Source organism: Rhinolophus ferrumequinum, chromosome 22 (assembly GCF_004115265.2).
Source record: "Rhinolophus ferrumequinum isolate MPI-CBG mRhiFer1 chromosome 22, mRhiFer1_v1.p, whole genome shotgun sequence".
NCBI lineage: Eukaryota > Metazoa > Chordata > Mammalia > Chiroptera > Rhinolophidae > Rhinolophus > Rhinolophus ferrumequinum.
The window spans coordinates 47,531,759-47,558,697 of record NC_046305.1 but is presented as its reverse complement, the minus strand read 5'-3'; the positions used below and the strand labels follow the sequence as shown (position 1 = coordinate 47,558,697).

General features: G+C 50.3%; 1 protein-coding gene across 1 annotated transcript; it reads right to left on the bottom strand.

Moving 5' to 3' along the window:
- Window positions 1–7,674: 7,674 nt before the first annotated feature.
- Window positions 7,675–25,650, bottom strand: TENT5C (terminal nucleotidyltransferase 5C). Its single transcript, XM_033093092.1, has 2 exons — window positions 25,499–25,650; window positions 7,675–12,100 (listed from the first exon to the last, which is right to left on the bottom strand). The coding sequence occupies exon 2, from the start codon at window positions 12,072–12,074 to the stop codon at window positions 10,899–10,901; it is 1,176 nt and encodes a 391-aa protein (XP_032948983.1). The 5' UTR covers window positions 12,075–12,100; window positions 25,499–25,650; the 3' UTR covers window positions 7,675–10,898.
- Window positions 25,651–26,939: the final 1,289 nt, after the last annotated feature.

The following is a 26,939-nucleotide window of genomic DNA, read 5'->3' as shown; positions in this document are numbered from 1 at the left end:
GAGGCGTTGTAAGGAGCAGAAGCAGCTGCCTCGTAGGAGGTGTACTATTTGGAGGTTCTATGAAGAACTGAGGCGGTATAGGATTTGGGGGCTGTCTGTTCCCTCCAGCCTTTCTGGGAACATGGAAGCAATTGTGACCCTGATGGGGGCAAGGGCTTTTCCAGCTGGGCAAGCAGTATGGTGGAAGGTGGGCCCAGAGGACCACCCGGGGCCAGCAGGCAGTGACGTCCATGGGCCTAGAAACTGCAGGCCCAGCGTCAGAGTCATGGTGACACGAAATTCAAACAGGTCGGTGTCCCTAAATAGAGTTTTATTGGAACCACAGTCAGGTCTCTTTACGTACGTGTCATCTGTGGCGGTTTTCACGAGAACAGCAGGGTCACATTCTGTGACAGAGACCGTATAGCCCACAAAGTGTAAGTTATTGGCTCTTTGGTCCTTTAAGAAAAAGATTGCTGCCCCTTGAGCCTAGAAGATCCCTTAAAAGGTCCCCAGGAAGGTATGTAGCTAATTGGTTTCCGTGATGGCTACATCAGAGACTTGCTCACGCTGATCCCCCTTGGTGGTGCGTGTCTCTCCACCTGTGTTTTCCCCACAGGTCCTGGCTGCTGACGCTGCTGGAAGCCCCTGGAAGCTCTTGGGTTGTGGGAGGCGTTTGCCTGGCAGAGAATACCATAGTGCTCGGGAATGTGAGGCAAGGAAAGGCCCAGCTCCTCCCAGCCCCTTTTCACCCTTTTCCCCGGGGCTGCTTAATGTGTGTGGGGGGGGTGGGGTAATGGGGTGGCAGTGGGGAGCAGGCCCGGGTGAGGGGCCAGGGTGGGGGACTGGCTCCAGGACATCTGAAACAGCAGCTTTGGAGAGAGAAAACCGCCCCTTCCATGCAAAGTCCTCTTTGTTTATCATCACCATTATTAGAAACGTGCACATGCCAGCAAAACCGGCAGGTCACACGTTTACAAAAGGGCCTGCCATACTGGGGCAGGAGGGTTCTGGGCCTTTCCAGCCTGTATGTTCGGATGCCTGGTACGGGGACGCTGGCTGTTCGGTGAGAGAACAGAATGATCTCATTGTATAGTGAGTTCCCTGTCATCCTCCAGAACAGTCCCTTTCATTCTCGGTTTACCCCCAGCACAGGTCTGAAGTTCTGGGGAACTGTGTGAGTTGGCAACACCTCGAGAGTGAGGCTAATTGGCTGTTAGTGGGAATTATGATGATATTTCACCCCATGGGGCAACGGGCAGTGGGGCAGACCGCCAGGACGGAGCACTGGCCGGCGCCCCAGGCTCCCAGCCCAGCTGCTGGGCATGGTCCACACCATCTTGGCTCCAGGTATGAAATCGTTCAGCCCAGGCTGTGTGGGCTGCGGCATGTTGCGTAACCTCTCTGAGCCTTGGTTCCCCATCTGCGAAGTGGGAGGTGGGACGGCATGAGAGACTCCTACCACTCACCTGGCAGAGCTGTCGTGACTGTTAGCGATAGGACAGGGGACGCCCTTAAGTGGCCGTGTAGATTTCAATACGTTGTAGCTAGTGTTATGATTTGCTTCCTGATGTCCAAGAGAGCCAAAGGATCTGTGGCACACATATTTAGATGCTTTGAATACCACTTAGTCTCTCGTAGAGCCCCTAGCAGATGACAAACTCCTGGAAGGCAGAGGACGTGAAAGAACAGATGCCACCTACGAGCACCTGGCACCGGGCTTGGGGTTTTATTGCAAATACCTCGTTCTCGAATTCTCAGCAACCCAAAGTGATGAGGATAGCTGGGCTAGGAGCACACAGGGATATGGGGGCCTGCTGTGTTGACCCCTCTGGCCCCAAAGCTGCTCTCCTCACTGGCTCAGGCTCTCTGTTCGTCTGGAGTGCCTCCCTCCCCAACCCCCAATCCCTTGCGTCTTGCTGGGTACAATACTGGTGCTCAGGCAAGCGGCTGGAGCAATAACCCACAGGGCCTTGGAGCCCAGAACTGTGGCATCAAGCCTCTGATTTGACATTTTCTGAAATCGGGGCTGTGCCCAGTTCAGCAGCAGCCAACATTCAAAAGGCAGAGAAAGAATCATTTTCCGTTTAGTAGTATCTAAAGCGGGATGGAAAATAAGCCTCTGAAGGGCTGCCTCTGCTGCCAGGGCTGGAAGGGGGTGGTGGGGGACTCTTCTCCCATCTCATGCTGAACATGTGAAAGCCAAGTAAACGGACCCCTCACTTTGAGGATGGGACAAAAGGCCCCGGGATCATGAGGTCCATGAAGTGGACCTGAGAGAGGGGACATTTTGCATGGGGTCCTGAAATAGCAAGGGGCAGGGAGGGCGGGCAGAGGAGCCAGGAGGCATTCCTCGCTTCCCAAATGCTGCTCCTCCCAACCTCCAGCTTCCATGAGCCAATGTAAAGATTCTTTTCCGAAAAAAACCTTTGCCTAGCTCTAGTGTTTGTTTAAGGATAAGACGACCCAGCTTCAACGATACTTCGCCCATGAAAATCTACAGGTGTTTGACTCTAGGACCTGCTTGGGGTTTTGCTATTAGTTTTGAGTCCCCGCCCTTCTCAGTTTCATTGTTCCGTAGCTGGGGACGAGCTGGCCTCCTGACTTCTGCACTGTCCCCTCCCACCTCCCATAACTCCCTCACCCTTCTCTCCAGCTTGCAGGTACATACCCCTCTGTTACGCAACTTCTTGTTTCAGGATAAAAGGGATGCTGTTCCCATTTCAATTCCGATTTAAAATTGTAGGCCAACCTCAGTCCAGGAGAGAGGCGCCCGATGGGAGCTTAGTCCGTCGGCTTCGTTTTTGTTTTTAACTGATCAGCTGAATCAGTCCCTTCCGCCTCCGTTTAATACTATTTACTAACCATAGACCAGGAGGCGTGTGCCTTTTCCTCTTCAAAGGCTCCTGTTGGAAGGCCAGGTATTTGTTCTCCTGTGCCTCTTCCACATGCTACCCTGTAAACTACATGTGGCAGGTGTGTCGCCGAAGGGCGCAAACACCCCACAGAGCCGGGTCCTGGCTCGGCCAGCTGTGTGACGTCTGGGTTTCCTCTGTACACTTCATCGTCCTATCTCCGAGGTGTGGGGACATTAAATGCTAACGCGTAGCATGGGGCCTTGGCGCTCTGTGATATTCCCCAAACACGTTAGCAAGCCTGCGTAGGTGCCCCCCACACCCCCGGCCCAGACCCGAATCACAAAGGGAGCGTTGTCTGAGAAAAGCTGCTGGCCTGTCCAAGGAATTTCTTTCCTGTATAAGGGGAAGCAGATCCATTGCCAGGCAACTCAACACCTCTTCGGCCCTTGAGAGGGAACGAACTGGCATGACAATTAGACCTGCACAGGGACGTGTAGTTTACAGAGTGCCGTCAGGGTTCTAATAGTGGGAAGAACGCGGCCGTGGAGTCAGGTCATGTGCACAGGTTCTGCCTCTCACAGGTATGCGACCTTGGGCCACCCCGGAGTGCTTGGGGCTTCTGGCCTCTTGTCTGTCGAGTGGGAATACTGCTACCCACCTTCCAGGTTTCGGAGGTCCACAAGCCGACATACATGTAACGTGTACTTGATCAACCCTAACGCCTTAGTCAAACGTGAGCGACTGGCATTCCATTTTCTCGCGGCTTTGGCTTCCGACAGACCCCTTGAACAAAGGCTCATACACTACCGGTATTGAAGGGGTTAACATTGTTTAGGAGAGTCTGGCAAAGGTCACCGTTGTGTGGCCTGCCCCTACTGCTCCCGCCACCTCCACCCACACACACACTACAGCTTCATACCCCTCCTTCCCAGGGGACCATCTGAAAGAAGGTGACTTGCTTCTCAGGCCTTCCCCTGGGACCACTTTTAAGACACTTCCCACAGTCAAAGGCAGCCTGAGTGGTGACTTGATTTGATGAAAAGCCCGGGCGTTGGTAGACCTGGGATGCAGTCCTGGCCAGAACGGGTAGGCCAGGCTGCTGTGAGCTAGGTGAGGAATTACCTCCCTACGTGTGAAACTGAGCCTCCCAACACGGGCAGGTTCCCTAGCTTTTGCCAGCACTCCCAGAAATCTGCTCACGAGAGGGATACCAGTCCGGCGGCCGAGAGACAGAAGGGTCACCTGTCAGGCCAGCACATTCTTTGCTTCTACATAGCACCGACCCCAGGCACAGCACACGGCCTCTGGTACAGGGGAAAGCGTGGCACCAGAAAGCAAGAGCCAGCCCTGTGCACCCAGCTCTGCTGCTGTCGTTTGGGGTCGAGAGTCACTCGATCTCATCAGTTCCCCCTCAGCTTTTGGGCAGGGGTGGGAGGTAGACCAGGTACTCAGCATGGCGCCATCCAGCTTCTGGCGATGTCCCTGACTTGTCACTGCACCCGTGACTTGTTGCTCCCTGACTTGGCTTATCCCAGAGGTTGTTTGGTAAAGCCTCTCAAGCCCTCTTATTCCTGTGCACATCTCCCAGCAGGTATTAATCCCAAAGGATAACCAAGTATGTCACTGTCCCACCCAAGTCACTACTTGTGAAGGCGAAAACCAACCTGCCACGAATTGAAAGCATACTTCCGAGATGCTGAGGAAGGAATCCTCAGAGGTGACGAGGGAGAACTGCTACTAAAACACCAGGAGTTACGTCTGTCAGGGGGACGCGGCGGGTGGGAGGTTAGGACGGATACAGCCGAGGGTGAAGCCTGCAGTCCTAAGGGCTGACCTTGCCCAGGGGGTCAAGAGCTCACGGTCAATCACGTTAGTGTCCAGGACGTGACTCCCCGTTCTGGGGGACTGAGCCTCGCCACTTCCCACACACATTGATCTGCAGGCAAATATTGGTCTGGACGATGCCTGCACTGAAATGTTTTAGTACGAGAATGAGGCATTACAACACATCCGGGTTAATAGCCAGGATTTAACCTCCTAGCTGTGAGTGGCCCAAGTCCAAGCCCTCCAGGGGCAAAAACACTGAGTTCAACATTCAAAGCAGCAAATCTATGCCAGTTGTGTGGGAGGCAGGCAGGGGGAAATGGAACATACAGGTGTTCCCAATCCAGGTGAAGCACTGATACAACCCAGGAATGCGCTAATAGAAACAGCCGAGAGGGACCGTTGCCTGGAAGCCGGAGACGATGTGATGTCTCAGCTGTTTTGAGAGGCGCACGGTATGGTGGGGTGGGGGTGCGTACAAAGAGCTGGGTGCTCTGGAGCTGGAAGGCCAGCTTTGTAGTTACGTGAGGGGCTGGGAAGGCCGACTGGGGCCAGCTGGGACGGACCCCTCACCTTTCTAAGTCTGACACCTACCCTTGCACAGTAGGGTCTTCAGGAGGTTTGAATGGGAGGGCACAGGCACATCTGTTTTAGAAAGAGCCCTTGGATGAATCAAGGAAAATGGAGGGGAGGCAAGGGTTAAGACTCATGACATAGCCCAGGGAAGTGCTGAAGGCAACAGCAACAAGGCAGAGTCAGGCAACACTCCAGGGACACAGAGCCAACGAGGAGGAAGAAAACCAGGAGCCGGCTCCCAGGCAAACACACCGAGACAGGCACACTGCTCTCCGATCAAGTCCAAATCTTAGGATCACGGAGGGAAGAGACTGTCACTCCAACCTCATGAGCAGTTCTAGATCCCAAGTCCAGCCAAGGCGAGATGACTAGAACAGAGGTGGCCACCGTAATAAGGCTGAAGGTGCCGCTGACCTGGACATAGAGCTCCAGGATGGCGGGAGGAGTGAAGACCCCACACCGACGGTGCGGGCTGGCTTCCGAGGAGGGAGGCTCCCCGAGAAAGGCATGCCCAAGAGATGCGCTACAAGGACCGCACGGATACTAGACTCCAGACAACACTCATCCGCGGACGGAAAGGGTTACGGAGAAGCAACAAGCAGGCTAATGACAAAGGGGTACAGGATAGTTACACAAAGACATATGTTTTTTGATGATGGTTACAGAAAATACCATAGGAGTTAAAGATATTCAGCACAGAAGATAGGCGGGGGCAGGGGCAGGACTGGGGGTGCAGAGGGGTTGTGACGTGGATCAGAGGAATGAAGAAGCGAGTTGGTCACCGTGCGAGGTCTGCAGTATCTCTTTATCCCTCCAAACTTCTACCAACCACGCAAATATCACTGGTCCACGTCTAGACTTCTTTTAAAATGTGAAGAAACCATGGGAGAAGTATGGATAGTAGTATAAAGTTATTCTGGTTCTCTCATTGAAATGGGTTTGGGGCCAAGCTCAGGGGAACCTAGCTTTTAGCACTGAACCAAACAAGGTGCCAGTGAGAGCGGATTTCAAGACTACACCACCTAATAAATGTGGGCATCAGCCAAGAGGCTTGGTCAATGACAAAGCTCGGTTTCAATTAGTCGGGCACCTGAGGAGAGTCCAAATATTAAGGGAATTATGGCCCCCGAGGTAACCACACAGGGGAATCACACATTCTTCCCCCCACAGAAGGATCTAAGGTTACTTTTGATAACCACCCACCACCATGCAACACATTTTCTGGAACCTAAAATAAATTCACCCCTGAAGAGACACAAAAAAAGTGAGCATAACTGACAAGGTTTTGGGTTTTGTTTTTTGTATTTTTTTTTAATGTATCTTTATTTCTCAAACTCAAAGCTTCATTTCATCAAGTTCTAACACATCCTGCATTGACAAGTAATTTCTCCTGCATCGCATAAGAAGGTCAGTGACCATCACACCAAAGAAGAAACGTCACACATTTAGGCACCACTAATAAATTACTATCTCAAAGGCTGTGCAAATCTAGAGCAACAAAAAAGCTTCCAATTTAGTCTAATGACTATCTTATTTTTTACCTATAGTCATTTGGAAATTAATGGATAAAAACTCTTAATTTTCCTAAAGCCGCTATTTTTTAATCCATTAAAAAAAACCCCACATTTAACGACTTCCTCTTTAGTGGATGATCTTCTCACCTTCCTATGCAAACACACATGCCAATTTGCACCAACTCTCACTAGCCCAGGCAAAACTCCAAGCATTTTCTTTTGTTGACATTTAACCTATCTTTTCTTTAAGTGATAGCTGAAGATTTAAAACTGAACTCACAAAAAAAGCATTTTCGTTCCTGACCCTCACCTCAGATGTCTCCACAAATAATCCGGAAAATTTGCCAAGTCTTTTTAAATATACCCCCCACCTCCCCACCCAACCCGCCCACACACACACATTCACCTCCCTTGGTCCTCTGAATGTAATGGGCTGAACTGGAGTATGTTCCAAAGTCAGCTGGGACATTCATTCTGGTCTCTGCCAGATTAAGGATACGAATTTAACCTTGGCAATTGGAAGGTCTTTCACATTACAGAATTCTCTCAAAGGGTTCTCCCTGGAGTGGAGCCCCAGTCAGACACCCCAGAAATAAAGGCCGTGATGAGCGTCAGGGTCTCTTCTCACAACTGGATAACTACCATCGTCTGGAAGGGGACATTTGAGCTCACAATCTAGCTGCGCCCGAAAACGAGACACGGGCACCAGGAAGTTAACTAGAAAGGAGGTATTCTGAAAGTTAGGACGTTGCTTTTGCAAAGTTAAGAAAGCATCGAGTTAAAATCCTCACGTACCATGAAAGTAAGGGGTTAGGGCTCGCCTAGTGGAGACACTGAAGGACAAGCAGATTTGGGGCTTTAGCAATTTGCTTATTAATGCATCATCACAAAAAAAAAAAAGGAAAAAGAAAAGGAAAAAAAAACCCACAGGCTCATATTCACAGCTCGCTGTAACTCAAATCCCCAGGGAAAAAATCAAACTGGGGGGTAAAAAACTTCAACGTCAAACCACACTTGTTACTTCGTATCGGGAACCCAGCGTCACTCCTACCCCACTCATCCTGGGCCACCCAACCCACCTGCAGTCAGCAGAAAACCCTGATTTGAAGGTGTTAGTGAGACAGAGTTTAGTTATTGAGTGAGGAATAGTGTCTTACTGCCAAGGCAAGATTTAAGGGTGAGACTGAAGCTCGGGGCCAGGAATGCAGTGTGTACCCTTCTGCCAACACAAGGGGAAAGGGTCCTTGCTTTAATCTCACTGTTGCTCAACCTGCTTCTGAGGAGCAGGCTTGGCTAACAAGCTGCATACTTGCAGAAAGCATCAGAAAACTGTTCAGAACCCTGGAGCACAGGAGACTGCTTAAATGTACATTAGAACTTGCACTTGAACGTCAGTGCCCTTGGCCACTGCCAAGTTTCATGTTACTCAACACACAGAAAAGAGGAACCACCAGACTCACTGCGAGTTCACAGAGAACCTGGTGCTTGTGTGAGCAGCATGAAAGGCAGGTTTCAGTTAGAATTTCCAGACACCTGAAATTCAAGGTTACCTGGTCTATTCTGAGGCAGGCAAAAGGTCTGTGGAGTAAGTGGAGACACCACTAGACCAGGGTGGTGTTTCAAAAGCGCAGCTTTGGTTCAGTGCAGCTTTTTACCCTGGTGGTACTAGAACACACGTCGACTCTCCAACTCCAAAATAGCCGGGCTGAGCGAGCACTTCAGGCAAAGAGCAGGGATTCTAACAAGCTGGCCACCAGGCAATGGGATAAAGAACCGTGGGGGGAGGGGGGAATTTCTAGCAACTTCTGTGCTTCCATCCTCAAAGAAGAACTAATACCAGATAGGGGGAAAAATAAGCAGAAAGAACTCCAAGGTCAAACTGGAAATTTAATTACTTGATGCGGATCTGATCCTATCTTCATTGGGAGCTTTATTACCCTGATCCCCAAGCCTTCTGGTAGGTGCAATGCTGACTTGATTTCTGTTAGCAAGTGCTTTCGTTGGCAGCTTCATCACATTTCAAAGCTTTGGTTCAACAGATCTGTCATTTTTGAGCAAACATGTTGCCATTGGACCACACGGGAGTCTTTCAAGGTCGTGGAAGACCACATCATTTTTAAAGTTGGGATTGTTCTTCCTTGCCCCCCTTTAACACTGAAGCACCCCCCCACACACACACCCATGTGGAACTGGCTTTGACTCAAAAGCCAATGAACTCAAATGTCACTGGCTCACAGGGAGACAGCAGCCAGTCACACTAAGTGGCTTCAGTTTACCTATTACAGCACAACCTGGGTACGAGCTAAGCCTTGGGGGTCCGTCATGCCCCATCTGGTTTGAAGAGAACCAAGCTATCACACTGTAGATAAAACCTGAAATACAATCTTTAGAAAAAGGTAAACCACTCGTTCTCTATGAAGCATTTCTGCATTAAGGCACCTTCATTGCTTAAAGCAAGGAGAAAGCAATCACTCAGGGCTTGGGGCGTTTATGGCCACAGGAGAAATTTAAAATCGGGAGCATGGGTTTGATTAAATCCCACTTCAGAAACCAAGCTGGCTGGCAATATAGAGTTTCTCTGCCCTTGACACCCTAAAGTGATGCTTTCTAAGAAATTCCACAAAAAAGTTTCAAAACACAAAATCCCTTATTTAATGTAGTGGGACAGCCTAGGACTCTCCTGTTTACTACGCTTGCTTTAGACTAGAGAGTAACACTGTTTTTCTTCTAAAGTGCAGAATATAAACAAGTATGGTCAAATCTACCAGAACAAGGAAGGTTCCTCTCCATTCACTCACTTCTTCCCTAAATACACTGGAATCTATCACTCCAAGGGGCCTCAGCACCACTGATGTCCACACAGGCCTGAAGGGACGCTAACCCTCTACCTCACACACAGCTCGGGGGCAGCAGGTTCCATTCTAACGCCATGTGAAGCGCAGATCATTCCACAGGTCACTCAGCTCTACTGAAATTCCTGAATTCATCGGCTGTCAAGAAAAATGAAAAATAAAAAACCTGGAGGAGAAAACTGCTGCTTTTGGGGGAAAAATAAAAAGAAACACACACACAAAAATCAGCCAAAGTACTCCAGGAAAAAGAGCTTGCCATACTTGGAATGTGACCAAATGGGTTTCCAATTAAACATGGGAAGACCCTCACACGTCAGTCACTGCCGTGACTCTAGACTCAGCACAATCCTTAGTCTTAGGAAGAACAAAACGAAAGTGATGAGCTGAAGAGGAAAAAAGAAGTGTCATTCGATAAGAATTCCTTAAAGGAAAAAAAAAAAATTGAACATTCATGTTTCCTATTTACAATCACCCCCACCCCCACCCCACCACAGTTCTATTTTAACATTATGTTCCACATTTTATTATTTTTTTTTCAAGTTACATTTCAAGAAAAGGTCTGTTTTTTTGTTTTTGCTTTTTTGTTTTTTTTGTGTGTGTGTGCATGTTTTCTCAGCAATAGCTCACACAATTTCTCATGATGGCACAGCATCTACACCATAAACCACTTGCGACCAGACCTCAATTCTCCAGCTACTGGCTTTGGTTTACTGATGAAAGAAATCCTCGACTCTGCTGACAGGGAATAAACAAACATAAGCCATGTTGTCCCTTGAACAAAAGCTAAGTTGCAGGAGCAACCTCACGCTGACCACTTTCTGCCTGACTGAAACGGATGCGAGCAAACAGACTGTCAGCACAACTTCCACGTAACTGAGGAGAATCCCACGTGGGGGCCAACAGCGCCCACTCCAGGCTCCAGGGAAGACGAGAAGCGCGTCACTCCACACGCCCTGCCTGAGCGCTTCCCTAACCTCAACTCCTGCACAGAGCTCAAAGCCCCGTGGGCTGATGTTTGGGACATGTTCGTGTCTATCTTGGAACGATGTGGGTAGGTCATACTTCCTATAGCATTTTCCCAAGGGGCACAGGACTAATGGGTCCCTTTAGGGTTGGCTCATGATATACTGTAGACCCATTCCAATGGGTGCACAAAGAAACAAAAAAGCAGAATCAGAGCTGAGTTCCCCCTTTAAAAGCCACACAACACCTACATCTAGAAGGAGGCTCCCCTAGCTGAGAGCCCTTGCCCTAGTGGGGTCCCCACTGTGGAAGGAAACCCTCAGGTCTCAAGGTTAGTTACAGGGCAGCCAGGTAGGATACGGCTGGCTGTAGGTGACGGGGGGTTGGGCCACGTAGTAGTTGTTGAAATTGCCGTCACTGACGTACGGCGCTGGCTGGTAGTAACAGGTGACGTTGGTGGCACTGGGGATGATGTTTTGTTCTGCGAGCACACGCAAAGCCAGGAGGGAGATAAGGTTCAGGGTCTGCCTCCGCTCGTGCCCCATCAGACACACGGTACTCTCGTTCACCACCCTGCGGAGAATCATGAGGTAATCGTACTTGCTCCTCTCTTCCTCGGCAAAGTGGTTCTGAAGGTAGGTCTCCAACTTCCTCTGCTGTTCGAGGATGTCCGGGAAGTCGATGAAGAACCTGGAGCACATGTAACGCTCCAGAGTTTTGATTTCTTCCTGGTCCGCGGGCCTGAAGTCCCGCACGAGGAGGTTGCTGTACTTGAGTAGCCCCCCGCCCCGAATCTCTTCGGGGTTCTTGGTGGCGATCAGTCTGTTCTGCAGGTGGTCGAAGGCTTCCTCGAAGTCCCCGTACACGCTCTCCCCGATCACTGTGGGGTGGAGGTGCTCGGAGATGGGGCTGCTGGAGCAGTCATAGAAAAAGAGCAGCGAGTCCAGGATGATCTGAAAAGAGTCCACGCTGAACTCAAACTGACGCCGGATGGAGTCGACAAACTTCAGCTCCACGTTCCTCCCGTTCTTGTTGGAGAGGGAGATCAGGCTCCAGCGGTCAGTGTCCGTGCAGACCTTCACCAGCTTCTGCACGTAGGCCTCCTTCAGAGTGACCGGGCTGATTTTCAGCTTGCTCACCCCCTCCGGCAGGAAGTTCAGGAGGGAGCACAGAACCACATCTCTGACCAGTTGAAATTCTACCTCTGTGGGAAGAGCCACGTGAAAGATCAGATCCAGGTCTTTGCAACCCAAGCCGTTGTCTTTAACCAAGACGTGGCCGGCGGCCGAGCCATTCAGCCGGACGTCCTGCACGTTGATGCCTGCCTCCTCCAGCCGGCTGCGGACGGTCTGGACGATGTCCTTCAGGGTTATCTCCAAGGTTGGAAAGTTGCCTCGCCCGTGGATGGGGACGACGTCGGTCAGGACGTCGTGCAGCCGGCTGACCTGATCCCAGTTGAGCACGCTGAAGGACATGCAGTCCCTGGTACCGCTTCGCTCCTCTGCCATCTTGGCGGATGTTCTTGCCAGGGACACTGAAAGTGAGGGGGCGAGAAGCAGAGTTAGGATTCACCTCGACATGGCAAAGCAGCTCGAGGGACTCAGAGAAGAGGCAGATTCTTCTCTGCACATTTCCCTGTAAACTGGCAATAAATGGCACCTACTGCTGGGTGTTGCTGGGAGGATTAAATGAGTTAAATACGTCAAGAATAGTGTCTGCAGGACTTAAGGACAAAATACACAAATTCACCCTAAACTGAAAATTTGATAACTTCCTGATTTTGTTTTATGTGCGTTTGTCTACTTGTTTTGTCTGCGTGAGGCAGGGGCATGGAGTGTGCACGTTTGTGTGAAGGGAAGCAAACTTATTACACTCAACACAAGGTTACTCAGTAGAGGGCCTACAGGTTTTGCTAATTTCCTTTGTTTTCTATGGAAATGGCCCTCTCCTGCTGTTGGTTTCCTAACTGCACCTTCAACCGGTTGCTAGCTCTGCCACAACGCCCACACACAGAACACAGGAACCACAAGAAAAGACTTCCCTCACTGCACACATAGATGAATTCTCAACTCTGGGCTACAACCCCCCCAGTTCAGTCCTGCTGGAACCAAGTACACTGAAGTCCTGTTAGCAAGAACCTCATGTCCTTTTCCTTTACGGGGCAGTCTACCCTGTAACAAGCACTTGGTATGCGGGGTAGGACCAAGGAGATGTTTGAACGACCGACCGAATTCCTGGCTCACAAAGGGTTAGGTCAGCTATGTAGTGGAACAGCTCAGCCCAGCAAGGGGGCCCCACACAGCATGTGGGAAACGTCCCCAGGCATGTTTGACCTTTCAACTGTGTTTTGAAATAGTACCTGATGCTGCCTACGGAGAAGCAAGCTGGCACGCAGAACTAGGAGAAAAACATCACTTCTTGTACTTCACCTGCTAGAGCCCCAAAGTTACCAAAGTAATTTTCAACCCAGCGATACTTTTCAGAAAACAAAACGCAATTTCCATTCCTGGAAATCCTAATATATAAAAACAGATGGCGATATATTAGAGAGCCAAGGTGTCTGTGGATCCACAGGGGTCAAATATTAGCTAGTTAGATGTAAGAGCCGAAACAAAAGGTCAAGGTGCTGCTGTCAGATTTCATTGCAAGGAAATAGTTTCCCCACCCCCTTCACCTTTCTGACTTGCTGGACACACAAAATGACAGCCCAGTGACTTCTAAGGTTTGTTTGGAAGTGGCTACTTTTGAATGCACATCCAGCATATGCTGTCCTGGGGTTCCAACTTGGATGTTCAGTCTTGCCCTGGTGTCAGGCTGGGCCATTGCCTTATCTACAGCGCTCTGGTTGTCAGGGTCAGGATGCCATTGGACGCAATGAGATGCGAGGTCCAGGAGATGTTAAGAAGGTAGGTGAGAACCCAGCGCATCAATACAAGGCAGGGCGTAGTAGAAAGAAAATGCAATATGAAGGCAGAAGAAAGCAGCGTCCTCTGATTGGGGTGAGCACAAAGGCACAAAGACTTCACTTATGGCGAGGGGACACAAGCCGACTAAAAGGCAACACGATCTCTTGGCGGGAATCGAGGGGCAGAAGACAGCATGCAGCCAAGGTCTGACCACTGTGCCCCTCTCAAGCCCGTCACAGGCTCCTACCAGCATGTCGGTTCATTAAAGAACTGAACCTGCTTGGCTGGCAATGGGAAGGTTGGGTCCCAGGAAGCCCAGTCCAGGAATGAGCGTTCATCTGCTTGCTACAGAAAAATAGTTGCCAGGGGGAAGACAAAAGCTTCCCTTCGCACCTGTTTGGACAACGTTAGAAAGCCCTAGGCTATCGAGCTCATCCTACCAAAGCACTCCTGAACTCAGGATGCCAGGCAGAATTCGTGATGAAATACTTAGTGTTTACTGTGGCTGGTATTTGGCTTCGAGTCAGGTTTGGGACCGTTGAGTTTTCTTTTTACTGCGTTCTGTGGACACGTGGTTCTCTGTGGCCCCTTTTAGGGTGAGAATACAGTACACTCGTGTCTATTATATAGGGCACGACACAATGACGTTCAAAGGATTACAGAAAGGTATGGCTGTAGTTTCTTTTTGAGCCACTGTTAAAACTATGATTTGGTGACATGGATTTGGGTCAGGCATGTTGACCTACCTATAAAAATATACCTTGCTTTTACCCTGTGTATTCCTTGTGACTGTGCTTCCAAGGCTCACGTTTCTGATACAGGCAGAAGACGTCACAGCAAATGGGGGCTGAGGGGGAAGAAGGGGGACAATTCAATCCGTACTTGTACTAGAAGGAACAATTAACTTTAAGAAAATCTCCAGGGAAAACCTCAAAAATGTTGCAAAGAAGAACTGGAGGAATGACTTTTGACTCATGCCTTTCTTTTTAAGGAATTGATTTAAAAAAAAAAAAAAGAAGAAGAAGTGGTCTAGCGTTCAAGTCAGGATTATTCCCACCTTAGAACAGTGGTTCTTAGAGCAGTGAGAATCCGAGATGAAAGTTATCACTCCTTCTCTGGTAGGGAGGAGAAGAAAGTACGTAGGTGTGAGGATTTCCATATATTTTTAAATCTCTGAACTTGGAGGAAATTCAAAGTTAGAATCTGTTTTAGACTGCGAATTTGTAAGGGTCACATCAGAGGAAGGGCAGAAAGAGCCAGAAAACTTTTGAAAAATAGGAATGATGTATATTAGCCCTGTAAGAGATAGTATGAAGTCATCATAAATTGAAACAGTGTGGTACCGGCACAAAAAGCAGACAAATTGACGGAACAGAATTTTTAAAACCGAGGAATAAAACCTAATACATAAGGGGATTAAGTATATACTAAAGGAGACGTTTCACGATAGTAAAGGGAAAAAATGGAGACATCTGGATTTTAAAAACTTAAATCACTAAAAGTGGCTCCTTATCTTCTGCCAAACTAAGATCTAGATGGATGAATCAAAGACTGAAGTATAAAAGATGAAACCCTCAGAGTACTAGAAAAAAGCATGGAATTTATGTACACTTACATAGAGAAGGTAGTCAGTCCTTTCGAAACCACATAAAACATAAAAGTCACTGAGAAGTCGATACGTTTGCCTTCATAAAAATTAAAATACCTACATGGTAAAAAACGGCATAAAGAAGAGAGAAGACAAAGGAAAACATATGTAACATTAGGGAAAGTGCCCCCTGTCATAATGAATAATGAGCTCCCACAGGTCTGAAACCTAGAACCCAATAAAAGAAGGGTCGGAGGATGAGAACAGTGGCTCAGATGCGTAACATAGTCAACCTTCCCTAAGGGATGGGCAAATGAAAACTTCCAGGTATTCTTTTACCTCTCAGATGGGAACGCTCCCCAAGCAGTCACCTGGGGGACACTGCCCATGGGTTCTCTCTGGAGAACCATGTGGCACTCTCAGTTCTCAGTGGACGTACCCTTGGGCATAGCAATTTTACTTCCAGGAAATCTACTGTGGATTTTATCCCGTGGGTGTACTTGCAAGTGTTCGAGAATTATTTATAAAGCTACAAGTAGTCATCAGGAGATGGATAAACGACGTGATGCATGCATATGGCGGCATATAGATGATGCAGTTGTCCAAAAGAATGGTGGCAGCTCTATGTGTACGAACGTGAAATGATTTATTAATAGAAAAGCAAGTGCAAAACTTATAAAAGCACGAGTCTATGCTTAGACAATCATGAACATGTCTAGGAGCATACACAGGAGTTCAACCTACACCAAATAGCACCTCTAGGTTGGGAGACAGAGGACACATTTATTTTATCCCTTTGGAAGTTAGAACCTATACATATGTTAGTTGAAAGGAGTTAAAATTTTATGAGTCGTGTTCTAACAGCTTTCCCCTAGAAGCTTGCTGGCTACCTTACCTAATTCGTTCCTTTCCTTTCCTATCCTTTCCCACCATCCCCATAGCCATGTGCCCAACTCAAATACACTTAGAAGCTTCCCCTCTAAGCCTTAAACTGCCTCTGCGTGGTGAACACACAATGTGATACATAGACGATGTATGACAGAATTGTACACCTGAAACCTATGTAACTTGACCAACCATTGTCGCCCCCAATAAAGCTTAATTAAAAAAAAAACAACGCCTGGAGAATTTAAGCAGAAGTGAAAATGGATGGCGAAACACAAAAAAACCCTCTCCCACCACTTCCCTGAGGTGGTTGAGGGAAGGAGAGCCACAAGGCTGGGCCTGTTTCATTTCTTTCCCTGAAAAATGAAGATGCCGACGTGTGTGTAAAAGCAAATGAAAGCGCATGTTGTATGAGCCACTTCCCACCCATTCCCATTCAGGTCTCACAAGCACTCTGAAGAAGCTACAACTGTCCCCTTTTCACAAAGTAAGGAAGAAGGATCGAGATTAAGTGAGTTGACCTCAGCTCCTCAACTCCGGAGTCAATGTCCTGAATCTTGGAACTGGCGACAACTTCCACCAGTTCTTCCTGCTACTAGAATGATCTTTTCTAAACCAAGGGAGGTTACTGGTCCTATCCCAAAAGGGAAAGAGCAACCTTCTGGGAGCCACGTGCCTGTGGTACCTTATCTGCCCCTGCCCCCCCCCACCATTCACACTGACAGCGAAGCTTCAGCCAATCCTCCTGCACTGCCTGCTGTAGAGTGGACTCCAGGTGAGCAAAGGACAGTAAATGGTCACCTTCAAGGACAGCAGGGTGGCTTAGAGGTGCCCCTCAAAGAGGGCCCAGAGAAGACAATTCACTGGCCACTGTCACCGTCAGGGATGTCCCATTTCTCAGTGGGGATGCGAACCAGCTGCGTCATCCCATAAACATCTCACTAATCCTACCCACATCCTCTCCCCACAGGGTTCATTCTTCTTCTTCGGATGCTCAGGCAGGTACTGAGAGACGGGGCTCTTTGTGTGGCCACAGCCACGGTCAGGGGACACCAAATGTGACGGGATGTTTAGCCAAGGACCCTACTAGGAGCCTCGAAACTCCATCTGACAACATCCCGAATAGGCAGCGAGATCGGAAGCTGTAAGGGCTTCCTCTGGATAAACCCATTTGACTCTTTCAACATCCCTCCTAAGGGAGATATGGCGACATCTCCTTTATAGATGAGAAAACAGGGGAACAAAGAGGACTTCCAAGGATGCACCACTGGGGAGTGGCAGAAATGGGACTGAAGAGGCTCCCGGAGGGGGATACGTAGGTGGGAGGTTGGGGTGCAGGTAGGGCTCTGAAGACAAGATACGTGCTCAGGTAGGTGTAGGGCGCAGATGGCAGTGAGAGGAAGGAAATGGGAGGGGGCCGTGAAGGTGTTTTATAAGATGGTGGGAAAGAAGTTGGCCAGATGGGCTAAGGCTCCCTGAGTGGGGAAAGGCCAGAGGCAGGTGATGAAGGCAAGGCAGAAAGAAGCACTTAGAACTAAACTATCTAACAACTGTCAGTATAGAAATGCTCTCCCTCAAAACGATCATGGATTTGGGGGGTGTATGCTGCCTGGCAGAGCCACCAGCACTGAAGACAATTAAGTAGAGAAATGCTCCTAGTTTCCCTGATGTTTGTTTTAAAGGAACAATGGCTGGGGACAAGGCCTAGGGTCCTCTCCTGAGGGAGATCCAAGGTGCCGGTGAGGCTGCAAGGCTGTGGTGATTTTAGAGAAATCACACCCAGAAGGAAGAGAGAATCCAGGAGTGAAAGGAGCTGGGGCAGTCAGCTTGATGGACCAGCATTAACGGGGGCAACAAATGGCACAAGAGGGAGATTTTAGGAACGGGCTGATCCTCATCTGGGCAACTAAGCCACACGGTTCTGTTCTGAGAATGAAGGAACAACTGCGAGGGTTCGCTCTGATGGCTGGAAGGTCAGGAGTGTCCATCTGTTGATAAAGCAAAAGAACAGGACACTTCCTGCAGACAAGGGGGCAACTTTATCAGATCCAGGAAACTGGTAACCCAACTGGAGCTGTAGAGAGAAGGTAGGTACATTTGCAAGAAGCGACCAGGACCCGGTGGGGCTAGTGCAGGAAGGAGAGCTGGAACAGAACCGGAAATAGAAACAGCCTGGCACAGACAGACCCATCCGTGCATGTGGAACCTGGGGACCAGACACCTGCCACTTTTCCCACCTGCGTCCAGTTTGACCCTTGACATGCCTTTGTCCTTGAGAAAACAGCCAGGCGCTTTAAATGACCATGGGCTTGATATATTCAGCCTCAGATAAGTGGGCAGGAGAAAAACCAAGGTCAAGGTGGATTTAGCCTTCTAAAGAGAAATCCTCCCTTACTCCTTGAATTCCTACAGGGGTGATGGCTAGACGTTATCTAGGACCAGGGGACAGTCTGAGGAAGCCTTTTGTCTGCTGGCTGCCAGCCCCCTCACCAGGGCCTAGGCCCCACCACGAGGCGGCGGCGACATTCTGGAGACTTCCCCACTGCCCCCAAACACGTTAAAAAGTCACTGATAACGGAGGTACACACCTGTGTTTATTACCCACGGAATAAAAGTTTAGACTAGTAGACGGCCCAAAGCAATAGAACCAGATAAAACAATGCCTCGTTTTTTAAAAGGACAATGTAAGGTACTGTGTTGACTTTTCCCAAGAAGTTACATTGACAGTTCCCCACGCAAACACCCACAAACACATTCTACCTCTACTCAAACCAATAGCGGTCGCATGCCACAAAGCTGTGCCCAGAGAAAACATTTCTAAGTCAGTGACACAACAAACCCCCCGCAGAGGGTCTTTTCTCCCTCTGAGCTCTTGACCACATTCAGCTCTCCACCTATTTTCTCAGGGTTCTCAGCATCCTGTCAGCCGTTTAACACGGATGTTGACCGGAGCCAAAAAACGTGGTTGGATTCCCACAGCCCCTGGGATGCTTCTCAAGAGAGGGTCCTTGGCCAAAGCCGGACCTGTGCTGCCTCAATTTGCCCAGGCGTTTTGGGTTGGAGGGGCCCCTTCATGCTCTCTCTTCCCTCTAATGTCAACATACGGTCTGCATGGTTATCACTGACGGGGCTGTCCACAGACACCCGCCCCGAGAAGACTCCAAACAAAATAGGATGCTTCAGCAAGTGTGGCTGGAGAGATAACACTGGGGCTACACAACAGCATGAAACAGAATCAAAACACTGGCCCACGTGGCATAGCAGGGACACCACAAAAGCTTTCCAGTGCTTACATGACAGGAATAGGCTGAAATCGTCGCAAAGGTAAATATTAACACGGTCAGAACAGTCATCTTTAGACGGAAGTGAAGCAGAGAAGCCTTGATTCCCTCCCCACAAGGGCTGAGCATTATTAAGTGCCAGCTACACAACTTGAACAGGAAATAATCCTCGTTGGTACTGGGTGCCCCAGTCCCTCCTACCAAATGCCTCTTTCTAAATCAGAGATGTTACCGGTCTGAACTCATTCAAACAGACCTCCAGAGGTGGCCCTACTGTTTCAGAGAGTGAGTGGACCGGGAAAGACAAAATGGGTCCTCGGAGGAGACCACTTACTGCAAGGAAGACTAAGGTTACACACCATCCACAGGGTTTAAGGCCTGGCGGCCGCCAGGTTTTCCCAAGGGTTGCTGCCACAGGCTACTTTACCACTGAACTCTCCAGCTTAAAGCTTCTGCACACTTGTCTGCTGTCCAGATGAGGGCCTTAGCCCACTAAGTCCTGCCTCGTCACTGGCAGCATGCCCGGGCCCTCTCAGGAAAGGCACAACAACTCTTAGCTGCTCCAAAGCAGCATTTCTCCTACTTGAGACACACACACACTCACACATGTCTAAGCCTGAGCTGGCCTCCACTTCAGTAAGGATGCTAAGTACGCCTCCAGTGCCATCCAGGCTTTCATTCTGCACAGACCCTGCGGAGCTCCCATTCGTGGAGCAGGTACCTGACCTCCAGGTCTAAGCACAGCAGCAGCCTGAGTAAAACACCACCAGGCTGGTCCCTCGGGCTGGAGGGGTGGGATTCGAGTGAAGGGGCGAAACTATAGGATGGCACCTATTTCGGCACCCACTGCGCCCGAGGTGGCCAAGCCACCTCGTCTTCGGTGTCCCCACACGTGTGGAGCCGTGTGAGCCATGACGACGGCTCACTACGAGGATTATCATGGAGTCAGCACGGACCACGCCACGCGCTGTCACTAGCCATCTCAGGTACATCTTACCGCAAAGTTATTTCCCTCTTGCATTTTCATATTTTGCTTGTCAATACGTTTCAATTATTGAAAATGGCTGGGGTCCTTGTCATCTGCCAGATTTAACCTACCGTTTTTTGAAATTCTATCACCTTGTGATTATTCTCTACGAAACTGTAACCAAACAAAACACGCAAGGGATTAGACATCACACATCCTGTTGTTCCAGGGTCACGTCTGACTCACAGCGTGAATGGTGATCAGTAAGTCGGCCACGATGACTGAATTTCCTTTCTTCCTTCAAATATCTGAGTGCCTATTACACACCCAGTGCTGTTGTATGAGCTGATGGTCCATCGCAAAGCAAGAGACAAAGATCTCTGCCCCTGCAGAGCAGACCCCAGCGGACACTCCTCTTCCATAACTTGTGCAGTTAACACCTGCCTCCCACACACAGAGGATCAAATGTGAGTCAAACACTTTTATCCATGGTCAGACCCGCGCTGCCCTGTGGCGTCCACAAGCCTCACGTGGCTGTAAGCACTAGACATACAGCAAGTCCAAATCGAGATGTTCTGTGCACGCAAGATACATGCTGGGTTTAGAGGACTTGGTACGAGGAAAAATAAAAATTTTTATATGGGTTACGAATTAAAATATTTACTATGATGGGTTAAATTAATAAAATTATGTTCACCTGTTTATGTTTTAATGCGACCACAAGAAACTTAAATGTGACTCTCCTATTTTTATTGGAGAGCGCTGGGCTACTGTCCTGATGACAATGAGGAAACTGACGTCTGAAGAGGTAAAGGTGCTTCTAGGGCCAGAACCCAGGTGTCCTTCCTGAACACTGCGGCTGCCTCACAGCCACTCTACCGGGAATGCCAGGACTGGCCAGGAGCACGCAGAGTTGGCTGGCTACCGTGGTCCTAATGCCCACCGCTTCACTACCGTAAGCACAGGTGAGGGACAAACACACAGGATGTGTTTGGGAGTACGGGGTGGCCAGCCAGGGGAGGTGCAGGGCTGCCCCTCTCCCATCTTCCTAAGGGCTAAGCACGGTCAGAAAAGCTCATGGCGACAAGAAGGGGTAGAACAGTGGACGATTCGTGGAAAACTGTCTTCTCAAAAAGTGTTTATAGGGAGCTAACGTGGAGACAGCTAGGGGACTTTCTGTGCTCATCCAATTGAAGACAAAATTTGAAAAAAAAAAAAAAACAAACAACAACCTAGAAAATAAGGCAGAACTATACAGAAGTACTGAAGAGGCAGGGAACGGGATATGGGGGTCCCCAGACGGGGTACGATCACAAGCCCCTGAGAAGGGACCGAAAATGGATTGAAGCATGGTACGGAAGGAATGGCATTAATTTGTTCAAATATTTGAGTAGGTGTGCTGTGAGGCACAGCAGGGCAGTTGGGAAGACTCCTCCACAAGACGTCAAGAATAAACAGTAGGTCAGAAAGCTACAGGTCCTGCTAAGACGCTCAGCCTCTGGGGGGTTGGGCAGTTCCCCTGAGTTGTGACGCTGGTGTTCCAGGCCCTGAGGACTAGGATTGGCCAGGGGCGGGGACAGGAGCTGGTTACTGCTCTCATCGAGTTGCTGTCTGTAGGGCCCTAACCAGGTCAGTGATGGCATGGGAAACAAAAAATTAAAAAGACAGAGAATCAGCAGAACTGGCCACCGCTGCGAGCATGTGGTGAGAGAGAGAGGCTGAGCGAGCCCTGCGAGGCGGGTGTTGGGGGGATGGACAGCATAGGAGGCACTTGCAGGAAGCAGGTCAACAGCTTAAGGGGTTTCAGCTGCTGGCCAATTGGTGGCAACTGGCCCTCAGCTCCCAACCTACACCCCGGAGGCCCCCATTTAGAGAAAGGCCCAGAAGCCACCCTGCATTGCAGGCTAGGAGCTTTTGCTCCAAAAGGCTCCAGCCCCCTGGCCCACCAGGAAGACACCTATTTAAAGCAGCCCCCCTCTTTGAGAGGGATGGCAGGCGGATGCCAGCAATCAGGTATCCAGTTACCAGGAGCACCTTCTGCGCGGCTGGCCCTGCTCTCGGTGCCGGGGGCTCCACAGTGAGCACAGATCCCTGCCTTCCTGGGGCTCACATGCCGGTGGCTAAGATGGGCAAGAGAAAGCTGAGAGCCTGAAGGACAGTGGGAGGCTGAGCCACCTCCAGACCATGCCGACAGGCCTTTGCACACACCACCCCCTTTTCTCCTCAGCACAAAGCCACCTAGGAAGCACTGAACCACCTACCAGCTCCATCACTTACCTAAGAAACACTCTAGGCAGTTTAGTGACCAAGACCCCCAAAGGCTCCAAGACTGAAAACACCCTGCAAACAGCCGACACACAGAGTTGCTGAACTTCAGCAATTGTTTTTTATTAGTTTTCTCCCGTTGTCCCAAGAAGTTCTGCAAACAAGGCTAGCACAGGCTATGGGGTCCGGCTGTACAAAATCTATTCATTTTAAACAACTCCTAAGGCTATTTCTTACATAGCTGGGTTATACAAAGATGTTTCCACTACACCATTTAAATTCCAAATAGAAGCTTCCGAATCATGCGAGTCGTGGAAGGATAAAAAAGTCTGAGCCCAGAAGTCCTGGAAGCATCTCAAGAGATCAACACCCGTGATGTACCCAAGTGGCTTGAACACCTCTTTAAATACAGAGGTGCCTGCTCCCCCATAATATAGCTTATGCCAATCTAACGTGCCCCAGGCAAAACACCAAGCTGGCAGAACGTACTTTTCTGTATTGCCTTGTTCACCTGTGACCATGCACACACAAAACAATGAACCTCATCCAACCAGAGGAGTAATGTTTTCTCCCAAGTAACACCTCAGACTCTGCACTACCTGCCCTTCACACACACACCCCTACAAAGCAACAGATACAGTCCAGTATGAGACCAAGAAACCCAAAGACGGCCCAAGTTTAACTCACAAAACCAGTCTTGGCTTCCCCAACTTCTCTCGGTAACACAAAGAAAGGTTTACCGCCTCCTCTCAGGGCTTTGGATTGTCATTCTTAACTGACCCCTTGCACACAATACATCAAAGATGAAAACCAGGTACTACTTACTTGGGCAGTTACACAAAGGTCATTTTCTCAATTTGTATCCAGTGTGTCTGGTTACTGGCACCGGGAGAACAAGGGCACTACAGTCCCCGCTCAGATTATCTTTATTGCCAGGCAGTTCCCTGAACTTTCAAAAGCAGGAGGACCTCTCTGTACCCTGGAGCACAATCTGCTCCAGCCTTGAAGGCTGGGGATGGAGGCTGAGAGGGGTGCTCTCAGGAGATGCCAGGCGAGAGCTTCTACAAGTCAGGATGGGCTTGGGCCCTGCTCCTCTGTACTCAGAGGAGAGCAGAGGAATTAAATAGGGGGAGCCTCGGGAGCTCAACTAAATCAATCAGGGACCTCTGTTTTGGGTAACGACTTAGGAACCTGGCAGAGAAAAAGGATATTCTGGGACTCTCCCCACAGCTACCTGAACCAATTCTATACAACATACACCCAAACCTTCTTTCTAAAAACTCCTTATTGAGAATAAATGTATTCTAAAGATACGAGTATACCTGAAGACATAAAGTTTCAGTTATCTCAAGTAAAAGCTTCACTCCAAAGATAGTAAGTTTTCCATCTTCACAAACAACAACAGCAAAGGACAGATTTCCTGCTGGAACAGCTCAGCCTGCTTCCCTGAAAGCGAAGAGAAAAGTCAGCGTTCTCCAGTCCCCACCCCACCCCCTGGAAACCGGCAGGGTCTCAGGTGCGGCTCTCGCCCTGCCAATACTACTTCTGGGGATTTAAGACTCAGCAGAATTCTTGGTAAGGACTCCTACCACCCTCACCTTGCTTCCTTGCCAAATCACACACGTTGAATGGTTAGTGTAACCAACAATGGCCCCTCTCATTCCGGTCTTGGAGGGCAGCTGGGCCAAGCCAGGAGTCTACTTCAGGAGGATTTAATCGTCTTAACTTCATTTCCTGGGGAGGTTCAGGTTCCTGACCCACCTACCAAATATCCCGAATACCAACTGCCACAATACAAATGATTACATAGTCTTCATAAACCCTTACAGGAGTAGGTGCACTTTAAGCGCTCAGTTAGTGGTTTGTATGTGATAACTCCTTTAAAAAAAAAAAAAAAAACAAGTTAAAAAGGCAGCAGGTCCCTAGTTAAGGATTTGGGCAGCCCTTGCAGAAAGCCGAGCTCTGGACCCACAGGAGAGGGGAAGGGGACTCAGCTGATCCCTCCCTCGGGGTCCAGCCCGAACAGCCGGTTCTAGTGAGCATGGGTCAACTCTCCTTCTCCAGAAAAACTCGCCAGGCGTTTCTCCGAAGAACCCCCCTAACTTGGAGGAAGCGCAGTTTGTTTTTTATCGCCCGCCGGCGTTGTGTTTAGGTGTCCAGGCTATCAATTTGTGCCCTCCTCCGACTCTTGTCCCACCTTAGGGATCTGGGCTGCGACACCTCCCGGGGCCGCGGCGCCTCCGAGCCACCCACGGCACCGCTAGCCCAGTCAACTGACTGTCATGGCTTTGCGTCTACCCGGTAAACAAGTTTCATTTCTCAAAGGGGAGGGACCAGGTCGCAGACACCGTATTCCCGAGAAGCTGCCGAGAGAAGCGCAGCGCACAAGCCACTCGCTTGGATCACTTGGCTGCTCGCGGTGTCCCCCGTCTGGGGCGAGTCCAAGAAAAGTGAGGGATCTCTGCCCTCTCCTCAAAACCCCGGCCCTAGCACCCAGCCTGGGAAGCGCCCTCTCCTCCCGGTCCTGATACCAGCCCCCCACCGCTGCGCCTCCCGGAACCGCCGCATCGAATTCGCGGGCCGGCCAGGCTGGGAGTGCGGGTGGGAGCGCAGGTGCGAGCCCGAGCGACCGCAGGGAAGGGAGGGGAGCCGGGCGCCGGCGGACACCTGGCAGGAGCCCAATGTCCCCATCACGCACTCTTCGGCCGCCCCGCCGCCCCGGGAACGCGCGGAACAGGAACTCGCTGAAGTTTGCCAAACCCCGGCCGAAGTCTCTGGAAAGTTGCAGCTCCCTCTCGGAGCGCCTTCGGGCCCACGGGGGCAGGGAGTGGGGGGGGAGCTGTCGTCGCGGGAGCTGCAGGGGAAGGGAGGACCGGGTCCCGGCACCTGTCCCCCCCCTCCCCGCCCGCCCCCGCGTCCCCATCGGGCTCGGCTAGGACCTGAGCTCAGCTCGCCTGGGACAGACCCCCGAGGGCAGGGTACGTGGTTCCCTGGGGCCGCCGAATCCTCGCACCTGTGCGAGAGGGGGCCCTGGACTCACCTGGGTGGCGGAAAAGGAGACGACAGCGGCAGGTCTTTGGCGTGGGCAGCCTCAGCTGGCGCGGCGCGGTCACTGCAGCCCCCAGGCAGCGGCACTGAGTGAGCCGGCCTGCCGCCGCCCCCTTCGTTCTTATACCCGCAGACACGCCTCCACCCGCCGCCACCTCCCGGGCCCCCGCCCCTGAGCCTGCCTCCCGGGGCCGGGAGGGCAGGGGAGGAGCCAGCGCCCACGGGATCCCTCCGCCTGGGCGCTGACGGCCAGGGTCCGGCGAGAGGTGCCCTCTGATTGGCTCCTCGGGTGAATGGTTGCCGAGAGACGAGTAAATCTTCGGCGTCAGGAAGGGGCGGGGGTGCCACAGGAGGTAGCACCGCGCAGGCGCAACAGGGAGGGGGTGGGTCGGCACCCCCTTAACTTCGGAGTTAGCGGGCCTCCCTTACTTTATACTTTACCCCATGCCCTTTTCTGCCGTTCCTGCCCCGTAACTTTTCCCATCTCTGTCCAGCTTCCCCGTAGGCTTGTTTTTCTTCTGCTTGTCTGGGAAGTTTCTGGTTAGTTCTCTCCAGGACTGGAGAGTGAAACCCCCACGCCTACCTCCGGTGTGTGTTTTGAAATCGGAAAAAACTGGTTTCTGAGCCGAGGAACTTTCTTGATTCCCCAAGCAAATTGGCTGGAGGTCATTGGGGCAAAGGGCCCACGCAGTTGGTACTCTGGCCGGGAGTTAACCACCTGTGTGCAGTTAGTGGGACTAAGGGCCTCGAGGAATCCATCGCCATGCCTGGCAACAGGCGACAGCTTCAGCCCTACTCGGAAAGTCACAGGGCTCAGGCGTGTGTGTTATGTAACATCCAGGCGGGGCCTGGGCACCACCCGTTCGTTCCATACCAAGTGGTTTAGAGTCCAGGTTCTAAATTCAGATAACCTGGGTTGGGATCTGCATTCACTCCCTATCTGTAAGGCCTTGGGCAAGTAACTTAATCAACCCTCCGTAAATATCCATCTCCTCACCTGTAGGATGGGACTAAAAATGGAACAGCCTTACAGGGTTATAGAAGTATTAAATAAGAAAATGGAAAGCTATTAGTGCCTGATAAAAGGTGCGTGGTAAATGTTATTTATATCAAACTGTAACTTATTTATCAAGAAACACTTCTTGAGCTTGTACTGCTCCTCTACGGGATGGTAGGGGAAAAGTTTCCCAGGTGCAGTATTTCCCTACCCCGCCCCTCCCATTCCTGCTTGAACTAAGTGTGGTTTCAGTGTCTGCCAGGATATAAAGAGTTCTCAAATATATGCTTCCCTGGGGAGAGGGAGGTCTCCTGGAACATTGAGATAGGAGATCCCTATGAGTGCTGGTAGGAAAAGCCACAGTGACTCCATTGTGGGACATGAAATCAGGATATACTGTTTTCAATTTTTGTTTTTGAGGTATAAATTCAGTAAA